The sequence below is a fragment of the Dromiciops gliroides genome, chromosome 5, assembly GCF_019393635.1.
Source record: "Dromiciops gliroides isolate mDroGli1 chromosome 5, mDroGli1.pri, whole genome shotgun sequence".
Taxonomy (NCBI): Eukaryota; Metazoa; Chordata; class Mammalia; order Microbiotheria; family Microbiotheriidae; genus Dromiciops; species Dromiciops gliroides.
In genome coordinates, this window is record NC_057865.1 from 191,746,115 (window position 1) to 191,765,807 (window position 19,693).

The following is a 19,693-nucleotide window of genomic DNA, read 5'->3' on the forward strand; positions in this document are numbered from 1 at the left end:
AGAGGATTGCAAAATAACAAAATTCCCCCCTCCTTTTAAAAAAAAATCTCTGTCCTCCATGCAGGCCTCAATAAAGGAACTTTGACCAAGGATGAAGCAGGCAGTGCCTGATCCAAAAGCAGAGGGAGCTCTAGGACCAAGACTGAATCCTCTTCCTGCTTCATGGAAGCCCCTCCTCATGTAGCTCAGAGAATCTGAGAAACATACACATTGAGGGGGAATAGTAGAAACAGGACACGGAAGGACAGAGAGGCTGGCTGAGAGAAAGAAGTCAAGGGAGAACTAAGCTCCCTGGTTGCCTTTTGTACTTGTCTGCACGTGCCTCCCAGGATGCCTACTTGCAGAAGTAAGGGAAACTGATCCACTCTTCCCCCATCAGCTCCAGAAGGTAAAAACCTAAAAACCAAGTGATATGAACTCTAATATGAAGAATACCTCCAATATGATAGGTTTGGTCAAGGGTATAGTCTTTAAGCAAAGAAGCCTTCTCATTCTTGGGACATTTTTCTTGGGTCGACCCCACCCCTATTCCATCCCTCAGTGACCCTCGTTGACAGGATGATAAGCATTTTGAACAAACTATGAAAAGTGTTACTTTAAGATAGAGGGAAAAGACTAAAAAAATTAAAACAAAAAATGAGAGAGAGCCCTGTTCTCATTCCTTCTTCCATAATTTCTTTTGGTTACTTTGCCATTTTTTCTTCTCTATCTATCCAGCTCTGTTTCCATCTAAGATATGGGTGACAAGGTTTTTGGTTTTTGGTTTTTTGTTTACTGCTATCTTCCCACTCAACTGCCTTTCACCAACAGATTAGCAGGGTGTGCTGTGGTAAATTTTAAGGTTCACTTTATTTCGATCCTGAAGAAATCAACAGTGATACATACCATTAAAATTCAATTATTATAGTGAAGATTGATGGTCTAATGTGAGAAAGTGAATTGAGGAATCAAAAGTCCAGGGAGAACATACTCCAGATGCCTTGTGATAAAGAGACATTTTCTTTTCAACTTGATTAGGGGGTATTATGTGCCGTGAATGCATAAAGGATGAGGGAAGTCATAAAACTTGAGGCAGAGCAATAGAAAAACCAAAGAATCCGGAGGAAAGATAAATTAATTAACAGAAGTTGCATAGGAGAAAGATATTTCAGTCTTAGCAGTCAGGCTGGGAGAAGGGAGAAACAAAAGGTTTAGAACAAAGCTTCTTAAACTGTGGGTCATGACTCCATACAGGGTCACTCAACTGAATATGGGAGCCACAAAAAATTTGGCAACAGTAAAAGGTTATGTATCCCTATTTTATATACCTCTTTACCTGGGGTCACATAAAAATTTCTTGGGTGAAAAGGGGTCATGAATAGAAAAAGTTTAAGAAGCCCTGACCAACCTAGAAAGTTAAAAACTGGAAAGAAAGATGGGTAAAACATGGGTGGCACTGCTTGGTAGAACCTGAATCTTGGTACAAAAGTATCATTGCACTCCAGGTGACTTTCACTCCTAAAGCAGGTTTGCTCAGACAAATACAGTGAAACCTGTCACTTGTCTGAGTTCTACAGTCCAGAGGTGGAGAGAGCCAGAGCTGAGATATGTCCGGCTTCTCAGGATCTATCAAATCAACAGGCATATGGTGAGTGGTCAAGAAGTTCTAGAGACATTTTCCCCACCACTTGTGTCCTTGTTTCCTCTGGAAGCTTGTCCCTTTGATCATTCTCTCTAACATTCTGTTTCTGTCTGTCTTCCTCCATCTTTCTCTTTCCATCCTTCCTCTTCCCTTCCCTGTTTTCTCTTCCCTTCTCTCTCTATCTCCTCTTTCTCTTGCTCGTCTCTTCCTCCTCTCTTTAGCTCGCTTCATCTCTTCAGTTTCTTCATATCTTCTCCTTCCCTGGGATTTATAAACATTCCCAGGATCCCTCTAACAGTTCAGTTCAATAAGCATGTGTTATTATTACTTCTTGCCAAACACTGTACTAAATTCTGGCGATAGCAATGATTATTCCCTACTCTCAGGGAGTTTATATTTTACAGATTCTGTTATAACTGCAGTGGAGAAAAATCTGGATTTGGAGTAAGATGCCAGATTTAAATCCCTGGTCTGTCATTACTACTTACATGGCTTTGGGCAAGTTAACCTCTTTGGGTCTCAGTTTTCCTCAACTATAAAATGTAAATGACCTTTTTTTTTTTTGGTGAGGCAATTGGGGTTAAGTGACTTGCCCAAGGTCACACAGCTACTAAGTGTTAAGTGTCTGAGGCTGGCTTTGAACGCAGGTCCTCCTGACTCCAGGGTCAGTGCTCTATCCACTGGGCAACCTAGCTGCCCCTGTAAACGACTTTTAAGTTTCCTTTCCAGTTCTCAATCTACTATGGTGTGATCTGAAAAGGCTGTGTCAGTAGCTAGCCCATTGTAGATAGATGCCCATTCACCATCCTCTGGCTTTGCAGTCTGTAACTCTCTTCTCTATCACTACTGTATATGTGTTGTCTTCCTAATTCGAATGTCAGCTCCTGTGGGTCAAGAGCTTTTGTATTTGTATCCCTAGCACCACACCTTCCTGAGTTCAAATCTAGTCTTAGACACTCATTAGCTGTGTGACCCCGGACAAGTCACTTAACCCCATTTGCTTTAGTTTCCTCACCTGTAAAATGAGCTGGAGAAGGAAATGGCAAACCACTCCAGTATCTTTGCCAAGAAAACCCTGAATGAGGTCACAAAGAGTCAGACATGACTGAAATGACTGAACAACAAATACCATGTAGCGCTTGGCACTTAATAAGTGCTATAGGTACTTTTCATTTAATTTGGACTTTTTATTTTTGTAAGGGGGGCGGGCTGGATTTGTGGCTTAATTGATCTTGGAGGTAAGGAAACTCTACTGATGCTAAGTGGTGTTTGTTATGAAATTTATAATCTCAGAGGTGCAGCTAGGTTGGCACAGTGGATAGAGCACTGGCCCTGGAGTCAAGAGGACCTGATTTCAAATTCTACTTCAGACACTTATTAGCTGTGTGACCCTGGGCAAGTCACTTAACCCCAATTGCCTCCCTAACCCCAAATTTATAATATTAGAGAGTTTCCTGAGTACACTGAATGGTTAGATGACTTAGAGGCAGGACTTGATCTCGCTTCATGCCAGCTCCTAGGCTGTCCCTCTATTCTTTATGCCACACTAACTTTAGGTGACCTTGTTCTTCAACAATATGCAGTGCACCTGATGGTATTCCTCTTATTCACCATGGCCTTCCCTCTCTCACAGGCTCACAGGACTATAAATAGACAGCTGTAAAAGAGTGCCACAACCATCTAGACCCTAGCTTCTTAGATTGCGGGTCGTGACCCCACATGGGGTCCTGTGACTGAATGTGGGGGGTGCAAAAATGTGGCAACGGTAAAAGGTTATGTTTGCCTATTTTCTATACCTCTATCCCTGGGGTCGCGTAAAAATATCTCAGGTGAAAAGGAGTCGTGAGTGGAGAAAGTTCAAGAAGTCCTGGCCTAGTTCATCCCACTCTTTTTATATTACCTGGGGTCCATGTTCTGTTTTTCCAGTTAAGTGTAAGATCTTGGAGGGCAAAAACTATTTCTACTGCCTTGTTTGTGGTGACCACTTAAATGTTTGTTGAATTGAATATAGGGTCTGAATTTCACTCTTTTCATCCCCTTGAGAGAGCCCAATCTTGCCACAAGTCAATAGAAACACTGAAAGATTTGACATCTCAGGAGTCTTGACTAAGACCTATTTTCTCCTTTCTTTTTCTTTCTTTTTTGTTTTGTTTTTGTAGGACAATGAGGGTTAAGTGACTTGCCTAGGGTCACACAGCTAGTAAGTGTCAAGTGTCTGAGGACGGATTTGAACTCAGGTTCTCCTGAATCCAGGGATGGTGCTTTATCTCCTTTCTAACATAAAACTAGCTCTCCTTATTTTTTCCCCTGTTCCCTGTGACATTACTTACTTCCTAGTTAACAAGTGCCATAGTGCCAACCCCTGGGCATATAGGTCACCCCTCTGTGCCTTTTTCTAGGTGTGTTGTCTTTTTTGCAGTCCTGGCATGGGCTGAGGAGACCTCCATGTATGGGGAAATTTTGTCCCCTAACTACCCCCAGGCATACCCCAATAACGCAAAGGAGACCTGGAACATCACAGTTCCTGATGGGTATGGCATCCATCTCTACTTCACTCATCTGGACATGGAATTGTCAGCCAACTGCGAGTATGATTCAGTGAAGGTATTGTATAGGTACAGAAGGACCTGAGACCAAGGGCTTGGAGCAGGGAAGTAGAGGGAGGAATTGTAAAATGGAGGGCCGTTGTAGGAAAGGAAATCTGGTTCCTTCTTTCCCTTTATTTCAAGTCCCTCTATTTCAGAACATTTGCTATTCCTTGATTCCCTAGTTCTGTACCTCTTTCAAATTCTCTTCCTAGATCATGGCAGGAGACCTTGTGGAGGGGGTACTCTGCGGGCAGAAGAAGAGCAAGAACCCCCGTTCTCCAATAGTGAAAGAGTACCACGTCCCATATAACAGCCTCCAAGTGGTCTTTGAGTCAGACTTCTCAAATGAAGAGCGTTTCACAGGATTTGCTGCTTACTATGTTGCTGTGGGTATGGCCAAATATTTCTCCATCAAGTGTCTTGTTTTAATGTTCCAACTTTAGTGTCTGAGTTAGGGATGTGCTCATAACAAGTTCATTAGCCCGGATTTTATTCATAATTTTTATAAAGGACAGTCATTAGTTAGTTCCACCTCAATTACTCTGTTATTTGAAAACCTTGACTTAGCTTGGGTTTCTGCTCTGAGACATGAGCTTGACATTCAAACATTTGTGTAAAATTCTAATGTAGTTTCATATAAGGCACTTGCCATTGAGGCATTTAAAAATTTTCATTAAAGAAAATAAATTATTATTTTATCACACTAATAAATTTGCTATTTGTGCTTTCCTACTACAGACTTTAATAGGGTATCATCTTCAGTGTAAGATGCTTCTTCCCGAGAGATATTTGAGACATCCTAAACTCATTCATCCCTGTGCTACGTTACTTCCTAGCCCTGGGAAACTTGGTAGTATGAATTAAGATGAGACAGTAGTATGCAGACTAAGGAGCCCATGACAACATCAAAGAGCTTGTAAAGTAGTTCTGCAAAGACGTAAAAGCGGTATCCCTTCCTACTATGCAGGGTTAGACCCTAACTTCAATCTCGTAGGTTTTAGTTATAGATCTCCATTCCCAACTCCCATCCTCTCCTTCCTGTTTTCAGATATAAATGAGTGCACAGACTTTGAAGATGCCCCTTGTAGTCATTTCTGTAACAACTTCATTGGTGGTTACTTCTGCTCCTGCCCACCAGAGTATTTCCTCCATGATGACATGAAGAATTGTGGAGGTGAGCCATCCATCCATCCATCCATCCATCTATCCATCCATCCATCTATCCATCCATCCATCTATCCATCCATCCATCTATCCATCCATCCATCCATCCATCTATCCATCCATCCATCCATCTATCCATCCATCCATCCATCCATCCATCTATCTATCCATCCATCTATCCATCCATCCATCCATCCACCCATCCATCCATCCATCCATCCATCCATCTATCCATCCATCCATCCATCCATCCATCCGTCCGTCCATCCATCCATCATTCAACCATGATAGTCACCTGGGATGCAGGGTTACCTGGAGCATGAGTGAGAAAGTTTGTTTGCACCACCAGCTAAACTCTCATAGTTAACCTAGATTTTGATGAAGATATATTCTAGTTTCTAAGCACTTGTAGGTAAGAAATACCCTAGGGTAAACAAGGCCAAGGAAGAAGGTTAGAATATTAGCTAAGGGGTAACATTAAAACATGGGGTGGGGGCGGCTAGGTGGCGCAGTGGATAAAGCACCAGCCCTGGATTCAGGAGGACCTGAGTTCAAATCTGGCCTCAGACACTTGACACTTACTAGCTGTGTGACCCCGGGCAAGTCACTTAACCCCTATTGCCCGGCAAAAAAAAAAAAAATTATAAAACATGGGGTGGTTCAGGCCCTCAAAAGATTCTATCTACCCTTATCATAGGCAGATTAGTAGGGATCTCATTATGGTTTGGCATAGGATTGTGACTAACTGATGATGTGCCTTCAGGAAATGAATGGATCTGGATCCTAATTAGGAGCATGGATTTATTTTTTTATTTTTTTTAGTGAGGCAATTGGGGTTAAGTGACTTGCCCAGGGTCACACAGCTAGTAAGTGTTAAGTGTCTGAGGCCGGATTTGAACTCAGGTACTCCTGACTCCAGGGCCGGTGCTCTATCCACTGTGCCACCTAGCTGCCCCTATGGATTTATTTTGAATGAAAGGTGATCAACTAATAAGAGTAAGATTATTAGAAGATGACAAGATTTCCTTTCATTCTGTTGATTTTCTCATTCCTTCTCTCTTTTGAAGTGAATTGCAGTGGGAACATGTTTACTGATCTAACTGGGGAGATTACCAGCCCTAACTATCCCAATTTGTATCCTGAGAACTCCCACTGTGACTACCGGGTCTTTTTGGAAAAAGGCTTCCAAGTGGTAGTGACCATTAAGAGAGAAGATTTTGATGTGGAAGCTGGAGATGCAGGAGACTGTCCAGACAGCTTGCTTGTGCGTGGTGATGACTTTGTTTCTTTCCCATGCAGTATTTCCCCCTTGAAAACAGATCTTTCCTTCCTTTGGATTCTCTCTTGCATCTTTTTCTTTTATTCTTTACCTCTTTTACATTATAGCAAGTATATTCCCAGCTTGAAAAAAAACCCAGCCAGGCCAGCTCCATGTCCTCCTTATGACTTTGGTGGGTATCCTGATAGGATTTGGGGAATCTCTTCTCTATTGTCATTGGCTCAGTTCTCCCAATTGTGATGTCCTCCTCCCATTCTTAAGTGCCCATGGCTATGGCCCCAGTTCCATTTAAATACTTTATATCAGACAGCTTTTTGAAGGGGATATTAATTTAAAAGACAAAAGCACAAATAAGTATATTCCCCACAGGGACATACTCTCTCCCATACTACCTTGATGTCTGGGGAGAGTGGGCTCACCCATCTCATAGTTAGTTCAGTAGATATGATGAATATTAATTCACCATTCCCACCAAGTTCCCATCTGGATGAAGCACTGCTGCTAGACTAGTCTTCATCTTAGCTCCTGCTAAGTTAGGTCCTAAAAGTCACACTTGAAGGTCACATCTTGCTCTGTGGGGTACTGATGCTGGACTTGCTACAAAACTTGGATGTCCAGATGCCTGGATACTCCCTTACATGACCTCTCACAAAACTGGACTCCCCAATTCCCTCATCTCAAACAGAGAAGTAGATATGTTAAAGCAAAAGACTGAACCCCTTTTCATGGGGTCATAGCTAGGCCTGTGGTGGCTGGGTGGGAAGGCCTTAAAGCCTCTCTCCTTACAGCAGTTTCTCTGGACAATCAGCAAAGGACTCAAAATAAGGGAGAACATCTGAAAAGAGAGTAGCCCAAGAAAAAAATGTGTCTGAGTCTCTGTTCCCTGGTGTCTTTGGAGTACTTCCAAATTGCATCTACCTAATCGAACAATCAGTTCAATGTTTATTAGGGGCCTACTATGTGCCAGGCACTGCACTAAGCACTGGAGACATAAAAAGAAGCAAAAGACAATCCAAAGTCTTCTTCCACCCACGTGGTTAGCGGAACAGAACTAGTTACGGAATGCCTATACATGCTTAAGTCTTTCCAAGGGACTTCCACTATGAACCATCACATGTCTCCCAGGAACAGGCTCCCCAGCCTCTTCTGCATGGCAAGGAGCATAGATTCTGTTCCATCATGTTTCCTTTTTTTTATGCCTTATTCTCTGCCTCTTTTCCTTCTTTCCTTTCTTTCTTTTGACTTATTCCCATTTATTTTTTCCTCCCAGTTCACTGCAGGAGGTCAGCAGTTTGGGCCCTACTGTGGTAATGGATTCCCCGGGCAGCAAATAATTGAAACCAAGGACAACGTTCTTGATATTGTCTTCCGGACTGACGAAACAGGGCAGAAAAAGGGCTGGAAGCTTCGTTACTACGGAGATCGTGAGTAGCCATGGAAGCTGTTCCTATATGTGCTTGCATCTAAGTATCATTCCTATGCCAGATACCAAAGGAAATAGACATATAGACGTATAGACTGATATATAGAGAGAAGTGTATAGACACATCATTACATGGGATTCGAAAAGGATAGAAAGCCTGAAATGGATTGAAGAGTGACTTCCAAAAAGTAGAGTATTTCTCTCATATCCTCAAAACTTGTTTAATTCCTGTGGGACTTCCAAACTCCTATAGTGATCCTGGAAATACTTCAGCATCCAGGAGTCCTCTTCCTGAATCTACCTCCCTATAAGCTCATACCTTTTGTTAGTATCCTGGATGAGGGATCCTCTGAGGAGCCTTTGGGCAGTGATGCTAGACTCTCTTAGACATTCACTTTGACACATCAAGTACCAGAACAGAGGAGTGGTGGGTACATCAGAGAAAGTGGATGATAGGAGGATGTAACAGTAGAATTTTACAGAAGAACATAGAAACTAAAATTATGTTTCACAGTTGGAAGAACTAAGGCAGGATGGCAGGCATCTACATGTTTGTGGAATAGAATTGAACCGTTGGATTAGATTGCTTTGTTAGCTAAGATGACAGAAGGATGGATCGTACGGACTGATTAATTAATTAATTAATTGATATGATTAATTAATGGCATGGAAAGATGGGTTAATGAATTGATGTTTGGCTATTAGGTAGATGATAAGGTGATATTGAGAGAGGCAAACTGGAGCCAAAAGACCAGGGTCCCAGTCCTGCCCAAATCACTTTAATAAACTGTGTGTCCATTGGCAAATCACTTAACCTCTATGGGCCTCCGTTTCATCAGCCATAACATGGGAAATATAATAGAACACTACATTTGGAGGTGATGAGTTATGAAAAAAGTACTCCGTAGTTGTGGGCTATGGCTTCCTTCAATTGCTATAGAAGTATGTTTTTATTAAATAAAGCAAATAGACCAGAGAAACATGTCCTTTTTTTTTAAATTAATAAAGTATTTTATTTTTTTCCATTACATGTAAAGATAGTTCTCAACTTTTGTTTATACAAGCTTTACAATTTCAGATTTTTCTCCCTCCCTCCCCTCCCTCCCCCCCTCCCCTAGACAGCAGGTAATCTGATATAGGTTATATATATATATATATATATATATATATATATATGTATATATATATATATATACACATAATAACATTAATCCTATTTCTGCATTAGTCATGTTATAAGAGAAAAAATCAGAGCAATGATGAAAAACCTCAAAATAGAAAAAAAACAACAGCATCAAAACCAAAAGAAATAGTATGGTTCAATCAGCATCTATACTCCGCAGTTCTTTTTTTTTTTTCTTGGATTTGGAGATCCTCTTCCATCACAGGTTCCCTGGAACTCTTCTGTGCCATTGCATTGGTGAGAAGAATACAGTCCATCACAGTAGATCAACACTCAATGTTGATGATACTGTGTACAAGAAACATGTCCTTTTAAAGACAGGTGATTTTCAAACTTTTTGCTCATTGATGTTTTCTTTTCTGTGGCCACCATTTTCCTTCTGAAGCAATGCCATGCCCTCAAGAATTCACAGCCAACTCTGTTCAGGATCCTGTAAAGGCCAAATATGTGTTTAAGGATACTGTGAAGATCACTTGTCTGGAAGGGTTTGAAGTTGTGGAGGTAAGTTGCCTTCAGGGGCCTGTCTCATGTCCCCTTTCCTCCATTCAAAGCAATCACTACCAAGACTTTTCCAAGTGTTTAGCTTCCATGACTGTTTCTAAAGAAGGCAGAGACATGTTTTCTACAACCAGGGCAGCCCAGGCATGCTTTCTTTGAGTATTTAACTGTTCCTTGTGAGAAACTGAGTCCCCCCCTTCCCCCCCCCACACACACACTTCTGCTGCTCCTTTGTTTGGCATTCCCTTCACTGACTGCAAATGAAAATCAATTGTAAAGATTTAGCTCTGGGCTGCTTTGCTTCTCTCCTTGTTAAAATGGGTGACGCAGGGGGCAGTTAGGTGGTGCAGTAGATAGAGCACTGGCCCTGGATTCAGGAGTACCTGAGTTCAAATCTAGCCTCAGACACTTAACACTTACTACCTGTGTGACCCTGGGCAAGTCACTTAACCCCAATTGCCTCACAAAAATAAAATAAAATAAAATAAAAAGGGTGATAGTTCCTCATTGAACACCAGGATGGGTCTCCCTCTCATACTCTGACTTCCCCACATCCCTCCCAGTTAATGGTGCTTCTTATTATTCTTTAGGGAAGAGTCAGCTCAACATCCTTCATTTCTACTTGTCAAAGTAATGGGCAGTGGAGTAATTCCAACCTAAAATGCAAACGTAGGTAACAAAGTGGGATAGTCTCCAAAACGGGATTGAGGGTATAAAACTATTTTCCCTCAGATTATAAGAGGAATTGGACTGGGTTTTAGGCATCTAGACACAGAGGCTTTATTGGCCCTAGCACAGAATAGACCCTAGGCCAGGTGACACACAAAAGGGTAATGGGATTATTGTGAATACTTATTTCTTCCACCCTGGCACATCAGCACCTTACCAGTGAGAGAGACATCTAATGGGCTAATGGTTATTGGTGATGCAAGGTTTTATTCTTCAGTGGGGGTAGCATAAAGAAAACCAGATAGGATGTCCATACGATAGGAGAATAGGGAAGGGTCATCTCAGAGCCTCAGAAAGCAGTACAGTCTGTGGGATGGAGGGTTAGAGTTGGTGTCATAACTATTGCTGGGTACCCTGAAAACACCTTTCCTGACTTTCCCTTGTAGCGGTGGACTGTGGCTCACCTGAACCCATTAAAAACGGGAAAGTGGACGATACAGGAGATACCTCATTTGGGGCTGTGATTCAGTATACCTGCAATGAGCCATATTATTACATGAAGACCGAAGGGACTGGTAAGTTTTTCCTTTGGGCGGAGAAGCAGTAAAAACGAAGACGTTAAAAGATAGGCTTTTCTTGGAGTTGAAAGGGCAAAGGGGAGGCACAGGGATATAGTGGATGAGTCTCCAGGCTGGGGATCAAGAAGACAGGAGTTCAAATCAAACCTCAGATAGTTGCTAGGTGTGTGACCCAGGGCAATTTATTTAACCTCTCTGCCTCAGTTTCTTTTTTTTTTTTTTTCAGGGCAATGAGGAAGTTTCTTTATCTGTAAAATGAGGGATGAGTTTAGTGGTTCCTTCCAGCTAAAAATCTGAGATCTTCCAGCCCTATGAGTTCTTGACTATGTGCTATTTTCTTCACTGTCTTAGAATATAATACTCATATAGGAACAGTCAGTTGGTCAAGTCAAAATAGATATTGATTAAGTGGCTACTATTTGCCAGGCTGTGTGCTAAACACTAGGGATACAAAAAGAGGCAAAAATGTTGCCTGCCTGCAAAGTGTTTACAATCTAACGGAGGAGACAAACAACTTTGTGCAGACAATAGAAATTGAAGGTAATCAATAGAGGGGAGGCATTAGCAGTAAGGGGCATCAGAAAATGCTTCACATAGAAGATGATATTTCAGTTGGGACTTGCAGAAAACAATCAGATATGGGTTATACATGTATGATTATGTAAAACATTATCAATTTGTCATTCATTTAATCAAGCAAACTTGATTAAAAGAAAAAAAATGAAAGTGAAGAATAGCAAGCTTCAGTCTGTTCCATCAATATCAATTCTTTCTTTGGAGGTGGATAGTGTGTGTTACATCAATAGTCCTTTGGGATTGTCTTGGATCATTGTATGGTTGAGAATCGTCAAGTCATTCACAGTTTTTCATCAAACAATATTGCTGTCTCTGTGTAGAATGTCCTCTTGGTTCTGCTCACTTCACAATATATTTCATACACGTCTTTCCGGGCCTTTCTGAAGTCATCCTGCTTGTCATTTCTTATAGCACAATAATATTCAATCACCACCATATACCACAGTTTGTTTAGCCATTCCCCAATTGAGGGGCATTCCTTTGATTTCCAATTCTAAACCGCAGGGAAGTCTTTTTGAGGAGTTTAGGTGGAGCAGCTAGGTCACACAGTGGATAGAGCACTAGAGTCAGGAGGACTTGAGTTCAAATCCAGTCTCAGACACTTACTAGCTGTGTGACCCTGGGCAAGTCACTTAACCCCCATTGCCTGAAAAAAAAAATTGTGTGTGTGTGGAGGGGGGATTTAGGCACAAAAGGAAAAGGAACTGTGGTCCTTCAGATCAATTCAGATTCTCTATAGAAGTATAGAATCTTAGACTTCTCAGGGAACTTAGAGTTTTCTAGTCCAGCTTCCTACCTGGAATAGGAATCTGGTTTTTATAATATTCTTGCTATAGTTATTCATACTCTGAATGAGTTATTTGATCTAAAACCCAAGGATTTATAGACAAATGCCTACAACTACAAACCACGCTTACTCTGATTGAAGAGCCCGTTTTGTAGGACAGTCTGGTCTTTGTAGTTCTTTATGTAAGGTAACAAGAGACACAAAAAACCATCTGACAACATTTTCTTCTCTTACATCAAGTATGCTCACCGTGCCTCCCCTTCTTCTTTCCCTCCCCTCTGATCTACAGCCTGCTGTGTGAATACTGACTGGTATGTCAGAGAAAAATCTCCAACCACTTTCCTGTCCTGAGCCCAGAAAATGCAGAAAGTTGAATGTCTAGACCCTCCCCTTGTGGGTCCACATGCTTGTGCTCTAGTCCTTGTCTTTATAATGCCTACTTGTAAGGAGCCTGGAGTTCTAATGAAGGGATTCAATTCTGAAGGGTCTCTGCCTTCTTTATTCATTTCAGGGGAATATCATTGTGCTGCCGATGGGACTTGGATGAACAAGGCTCTGGGCGTGGAGCTGCCTCAATGTGCAGCAGGTAATAGGGGTTTGGTTATGGGGAATAACTGTGGCAAAAAGTAAGATGGTAGGTGGAGGGAGGGTGGAAGAATTGAACCCTAGCACAGCTATTTAAAGAAGCTGCAAAGTGTCTCATGGCTCTAGGGATTCTGCCTGTTGGTGCTACAGTGAATCAGCTCCTGGGAGAAAGCCTTAGAAACTTTGGGACCACCAGAGTCTGACCAGGTGACATGTTGGCTGTGCTAAGGTGTGAGAATTCTGGGCCTTCTGGGAACTGGGTCAGAGTAAATGGTCCTTTGGAGGTTACAGTGTTGTATGCAGTGGAAAGTGTGCTGGATTTGAAGTCAGAGAGTGGAAGGCAAGCGTAGAGAATTAACATTTATAAAGCACCTACTATGGGCCAGGCATTGTGCTAAAAGCTTTTTACAAATATTATCTCATCTGATCCTCACAAGAATCCTGCAAGGTAGGTGCTATTATGATCTCCATTTCACAACTGAAGAACCTGAGGCAAAATAGAGGTTAAGTGGACTTGGGTTCTAATCCTAACCCTGATGTTTGGGGCAGCTAGATGGCGCAGTGCATAGGACACTAGCCCTGAGGTTGGAAGGATCTGAACTCAAATCTCACCTTAGACACTTACTAGCTGTGTGATTGCCTTAAACATCTCCAATCATCCTGATGTATATCTTGCTACTGGACCCAGATGGTTCTGGAGGAGAGAGTGAGGGTGGTGACCTTGCACAGCCTCCTTCACTTTAATCCAATTCACTGCAAGTCATGACGTCATCTCCTGATGTCATGATCCTCTTTGAGAATGAAGGACAAACAACAACAACAACAACAACCTCTGATGTTTATTCTATCTTGTGTGACATTGAATAAGTTCAACTCACTTCTCTGGTCTCAGTTTCCTTGCCTGTACAAAGAAGGGGTTGGACCATCTATGGCCTCCATGATCCTTCCCAGGTCTAAATCTATGATGTCACTTAGTAAGGGTGAGTGTGGGAATCAAAATCAAAATTAGAGTTGATATTATACGTTTGTTAAGACTATCTAGGCAAGGGTTTTGTATCATGGACCCCTTTGGCAGTCTGGGTAAGCCAAAATTTACATTTTGTTATAAAGCCAAATGGGAAAGCATTTTTAAATGCACAAAATCAAATACTTACAAATACAAGGGAAATTATTTTGGAATACAATTATTTTGGAATAGAGATAGAATTTTTCTCTTATCCAAGTTTATAGCTGGTAGGCTAAGAACCCCTGGATAAAGACTTAGAGCTAGCAACTGAAATGTAAAGGAAGCCATAATGAGATTAGTGGACAGACTAATTTTTCCACAGAAAATCTAGGTGTAGGCATACATGATGGGATTATTTAAGAATGGAAATCTGGGGGCAGCTAGGTGGAGCAGTGGGGGCAGCTAGGTGGCACAGTGGATAGAGCACCAGTCCTGGAGTCAGGAGTACCTGAGTTCAGATCCGGCCTCAGATGCTTAACGCTTACTAGCTGTGTGACCCTGGGCAAGTCACTTAACCCCAATTGCCTCACTAAAAAAAAAAAAAAAAAGAATGGAAATCTGGGCTATAAGTCTTACTGATGCCTCTTGGATCTTCCTTAGCATTAGAGACCTGCTGTGCCTAAACCTCAATTATTTATATCCTCCTTTCTCTGACTCCATAGCTACTAATATCTACTTTCTTATATGGACTCATATGCATTTTCTCTGACTGTGTGTCCACTTCTAATTTTAATTTAATTTATTTTTTTTTGGTGGGGCAATGAGGGTTAAGTGACTTGCCCAGGGTCACACAGCTAGTTAGTGTCAAGTGTCTGAGGCTGAATTTGAACTCAGGTACTCCTGACTCCAGAGCTAGTACTCTATCCACTGAGCCACCTAGCTGCCCCTCCTGTGTGTCCACTTCTAGTACTCAGTTCCCCTTTTCCCTTCTATCCTGTCTCTACATACTCAAAACCACAAAGATATATTATCTAGGTTTATTTGAAAGGAAAAGGAAATATACAAATCCATGTACAATTCAGCAGGGTCAGGTAATTAGTAGTATGTGTAAAATCAATATACATAGACTCAGATGGAGTAGTAACCATGTTTTCCAGCCCAATTTCAATTAACATTGTCCCCAAGGAATAGTATGGTCCATGAGCTTCCTTAGACCAGAAGCTCTATACCACAGCTATGGACTCCCTTTGTGGCCCCAAACTAGAATTTCATCTATATTCTCAAAATAAAGATTTCTCATTCCCCCAGCCAATTTTGGGATTTACCTACCTTGACTCTATGGATCATGCTCATTTGTTTAATCTTCTCTTCTTAAATTTTTCATCCCTTATTTAACTGATTAAATTTTTTTTTTTTTTTTAGTGAGGCAATTAGGGTTAAGTGACTTGCCCAGGGTCACACAGCTAGTAAGTGTTAAGTGTCTGAGGCCGGATTTGAACTCAGGTACTCCTGACTCCAGGGCCGGTGCTCTATCCACTGCGCCACCTAGCTGCCCCTATTTAACTGATTTTTAAAAACATCATTTCCCAGTACTGCCTCCTTCCCCTAGAAACCTTCTCTTATAACAAAATACCACGTAGTTAAGCAGGACAAACCAACATGTTGTGCACAAGGGATAATGTGTGAGAGTCCACCACCCATCTGCCAAGAGAAGGAAGGTCTATTTCATCTTTGCTTAATTCTTCCAATCCTAGACTCACTTTCACTCAATCAGGAAGCCTCTTAATTATTGTTGAGTTGGGTTATCAGTGTTTTTATCTGTGTTACATGTTACTTAGTTAGCTACCTGTACTTTTTTCATGTCTCAGAGTGGAGATGGGGCTAGAAATAACTATCATAAATTTGTTTCCTATCAGAACAATTCAACCTGACAATCAAGCTACCTACCCCGAACTCCAGAACACACATGCCCTTTCTTTACAGAAAGGAACTGGGATAAAGGACAGATGAATCCAGCTAGGCTAGGCAGGAAAGGGCTTACATGGAGGTCATTAGCTGAAATCAAATGGGGCTCCTGACTGTATTTCCAAGCAACAAATAGGAAATGGAGCAACCAGTGGGTATGGGAAGGGAAGAGATAAGCCAGTTCCTCTCTCTTCATCACATCATCTAGGCTGACCCATAGTTTTGGCAGTAGAGCCAAGCTACAGTCAAGACTGACCAGGAGCCAGCTCCTTTCTCTTTGCCCATTTGTCAGTGGTGGTAATTCATAGTACTTTCAGTTTGTGTGAAACCCAGTCTACCTGAGGAAACAGATAAAATGTAGTGTCCAAAGAGTCTTCAGTATAGTTTGGTAATAGGATGAGAGTGGTTGGGCATCAGTTTGAGGCCAATATCTTTTTTAAAGTCCTCTGCTAACTTATCTTTCTTTGTTCCCTAGTCTGTGGAGTTCCCAGTCAACCATTTATGGAAACCCAGAGGATTTTTGGGGGCAAAAAGGCAGATATTGGCAGTTTCCCATGGCAGGTATTCTTTCAGAATCCAAGAGCTGGTGGAGCCCTCATCGATGAACATTGGGTGTTAACTGCTGCCCATGTGTTAGAGGGGAACTCCAACCCTGTCATGTACATGGGGACTACCTTGGTTAATCCTTCAGCTTTGGAGAATGCCCAGATGCTCGTTGCTGATGGTGTCTTTGTCCATCCGAGATGGACGACTGTTGGTGAGGGAGAAACAAGGAAGAACTTTGACAACGACATTGCACTGGTTCGCCTAAGAGACCCGGTGAAGTTGGGACCTAATGTTTCTCCCATATGCCTGCCAGGCAGTTCACAGGAGTATGACCTCACATATAAGACCCTGGGACTGATCTCAGGCTGGGGTCAAACAAATAGACGTATAAATGTTATTGAACTTAGAGGGGCAAAGTTACCTGTGGTCCCCCTGGAAAAGTGTCGATCAGTAAAGACTAATGACCCCACAATAGATACCAGTACCTACAGTTTTACCGATAACATGGTCTGTGCTGGAGGAGAGAAGGGGAGTGACAGTTGTAAAGGGGACAGTGGCGGGGCTTTTGCTGTACAGGTCCCTAACGAAGCGAATACCAAATTCTATGTGGCTGGTCTGGTGTCATGGGGACCCAAATGTGGTACTTATGGGATCTACACTAAAGTAAAGAATTACATTTCCTGGATTGAGAAGACCATGCAGGAAAATAGGGTCTCTGATCAAGATTAGTCCATTCTTCTATTACCCGCCTCTCTGGATTGTCATAGCCACACTGCTTTCTTCCCTGCCCAGTATTTCATTGTGACTGGGAGCGACCGAACTGGTGGGGGTGGGGGTGGAATGTATTGTTGGGTCTGAAATATCCTTCAGAATGTATTCCTCTGTTGTAATGGCACCTGGTGGGTGATACTCAACTCTATATTCTATTATGACTACTTTTACCTTTGGAGACCTCTTCCTATTAGCTCATGTCATTCCTTTTACTCTTGCCCAATTCTGCCACAATGAGGAACGGCCCAGAAAGAACTCTCTTGCCCCTAGTCCTGAGGCATGCCAGTTCTTACGGCTCTGACGGTAACAGTGACTGATGGAGACACTATTTACCTCCCTTTACCACCTCTTCCCTCCACTCAATGTTATATTTAACGAATCATTCTTAACATCCAGTAATCAGCCACAATAAAGTGCAATTCCATCTCAACTTGGTGTTCCCTCGTTCTTTCACAAGGACTCAGAATCAGGGTCATGGAACCACAGTGGATGTGAAAGAGAGGGGTAATGATTGACAGGAAGTCAGGAATGCCCTTATTTATTCTTGCAGGAATTTAATCAGCCACTCAATCATATTGTTCCTTGAGATCACACTTTACAGAGTATTGTACTAGAGATAAGGGAAGAAGGGGGAGGTAAAAGAATATCCCCTACCTTGACTCTATAGATCATGCTCATTTCTTTAATCTTCTCTTCTTAATTTTTCATCCCTTATTTAGCTGATTTTTAAAAACATAATTTCCCAGTACTGCCTCCTTCCCCTAGAAACCTTCTCTTATAAGAAAAAACTACATAGTTAAGCATGACAAACCAACAAGATGTCCACAAGGGATAATGTGTAACTCATTCCATACTGAGAGTCCACTACCCATCTGCCAAGAGAAGAAAGGTCTATTTCATCATTGCTTAATTCTTCCAATCCTAGACTCATTTTTCACCCAATCAGAAAGCATTTTAATTACTATTGGGTGGGGTTATTAGTGTTTTATTTGTGTTACATGTTACTTAGCTAGCTACCTGCACTTTTTTCATGCCTCAGAGTAGAGATAGGGCTAGAAATAACTATCATAAAGTTGTTTCCTATCAGAACAATTCAACCTGAAAATCAGATAGCTCTGGGAACCTACCTCTAAATTCCAGAACAAACACCCCCTTTCTTTACAGTGACTAAGTGCTTTCTTATATAGAAGTGTTTTATAGGAGAATATATATATATATATATATATATATATATATATACATATATAGTGTGTGTGTGTGTGTGTGTGTGCATGTGTGTGAAGCAATTGGGGTTAAGTGACTTGCCCAGGGTCACACAGTAAGTGTTAAGTGTCTGAGGCTGGATTTGAACTCAGGTACTTCTGACTCCAGGGCGGGTGCTCTATCCAGGAGAATATATATTTATAATCACATAGTTGACCAAAAGGTGGAGATAATTATGACATTTTTTAAAATTGAGAGACATAATTTCTGGGTAATTTGATAATTTTATTGTAAATAAAGCCAGCACATTATTAATAGAAGGATGATCATTTGGCCATCTCCTCTTAGACCAAAGACTCCTCATGGTGGTGGGCTCAGTTTACGTGTCCTTGTAAGAGTAGGTGTTCCTTAGGGAGGCAATCGACTCTGTTGGTTAACAATTAATGAGAAGATGAATATTACAATGAAAGGGTGGGCTATATTACAATGAGGGTCTTGAAGTAGTGAATTGGATCACCCAAATCTTGGTCAAAGAGACTTATCAATTTCCATATCATCTGTGTGACAAAAGAGAGGATCCACATGTTCCCAGAATTATTTGCGCAAACAATGAGCAGAAATGCACCCATTAGCCTAACCTTAGAATTCCTTCTACTGTCTGATTAGACCCTGACCTAGGTAAATTTGCAAGAGAGATCCCCCATACTGGTTGGTTTCTGGATGATGAAGTAGAGAAGGGGAAAAACCTTGGTTCTAATACAATAATTAGTTATTAATACCAGAGAGGAATAAACATTTCTCACAGAATGTTGACCATAATAAGGTATTTGATTTGTTAGAGCAAAATGCCATCTTAAAGCCTCCCCTCCAAAGGGTATCCCATACATATATCAAAGATTCCTTGAAAGATGATAACAATAAAAGTAATTTTATTCATTAACTCTTTGATGATTAATATCAATTTTAGCATTGTTTAATGGCTAAAAGTCATGGAATACCCCAGTGTCTGAAGAATTAATGTTGAGGATCACTCAAGGGCAACAGGGAGGTGAATTGTGGGCATGAGTAGGTGACAATACATTACCAATGAAGAAGATTGTAAGAAAATGGCAAGTGATCAGAAAAGTAGGTGGTGCAATTGAGTGGTGGGAGCAAGCCTGCAAGCTGCAAGGACTGTGTAGAGAAGTAGGGGAGGGTTTCCAGTTCACCCAGTGGATCTCCTATGGAGAATTTATGGGAGGATAGGAACCAAAGTCATACAGGATGAGCAGTCAAGGATGGGTTGCCATCAGAGAGAGGATCCACATCATT

At 41.6% G+C, this 19,693-nt stretch overlaps 1 protein-coding gene across 5 annotated transcripts; it reads left to right on the top strand.

Moving 5' to 3' along the window:
- The first annotated feature begins 95 nt into the window (after window positions 1-95).
- Window positions 96-17,609, top strand: C1S (complement C1s). 5 transcript variants are annotated; one of them, XM_043965774.1, is made up of 12 exons: window positions 96-388; window positions 1,504-1,627; window positions 4,021-4,225; window positions 4,422-4,599; window positions 5,258-5,383; window positions 6,441-6,637; window positions 7,923-8,076; window positions 9,644-9,759; window positions 10,347-10,425; window positions 10,872-11,000; window positions 12,878-12,952; window positions 16,338-17,609. In XM_043965774.1, the coding sequence occupies exons 2-12, from the start codon at window positions 1,587-1,589 to the stop codon at window positions 17,135-17,137; spliced, it is 2,100 nt and encodes a 699-aa protein (XP_043821709.1). In that variant the 5' UTR covers window positions 96-388; window positions 1,504-1,586; the 3' UTR covers window positions 17,138-17,609. The 5 variants fall into 5 exon arrangements, with proteins under 5 accessions (XP_043821709.1, XP_043821708.1, XP_043821710.1 ...); XM_043965773.1 differs by having other exon boundaries at window positions 1,507-1,627; XM_043965775.1 differs by lacking the exon at window positions 96-388 and having other exon boundaries at window positions 1,507-1,627; window positions 4,041-4,225.
- Window positions 17,610-19,693: the final 2,084 nt, after the last annotated feature.

Bases quoted from the DNA above. Each gene is read 5' to 3' on its own strand.
- C1S (XM_043965774.1), top strand. From the start codon at position 1,587: ATGTCCGGCTTCTCAGGATCTATCAAATCAACAGGCATATG. The intron at 4,226-4,421 runs GTATTGTATAGG...TTCTCTTCCTAG, and splicing joins GCGAGTATGATTCAGTGAAG to ATCATGGCAGGAGACCTTGT. The intron at 9,760-10,346 runs GTAAGTTGCCTT...ATTATTCTTTAG, and splicing joins AAGGGTTTGAAGTTGTGGAG to GGAAGAGTCAGCTCAACATC.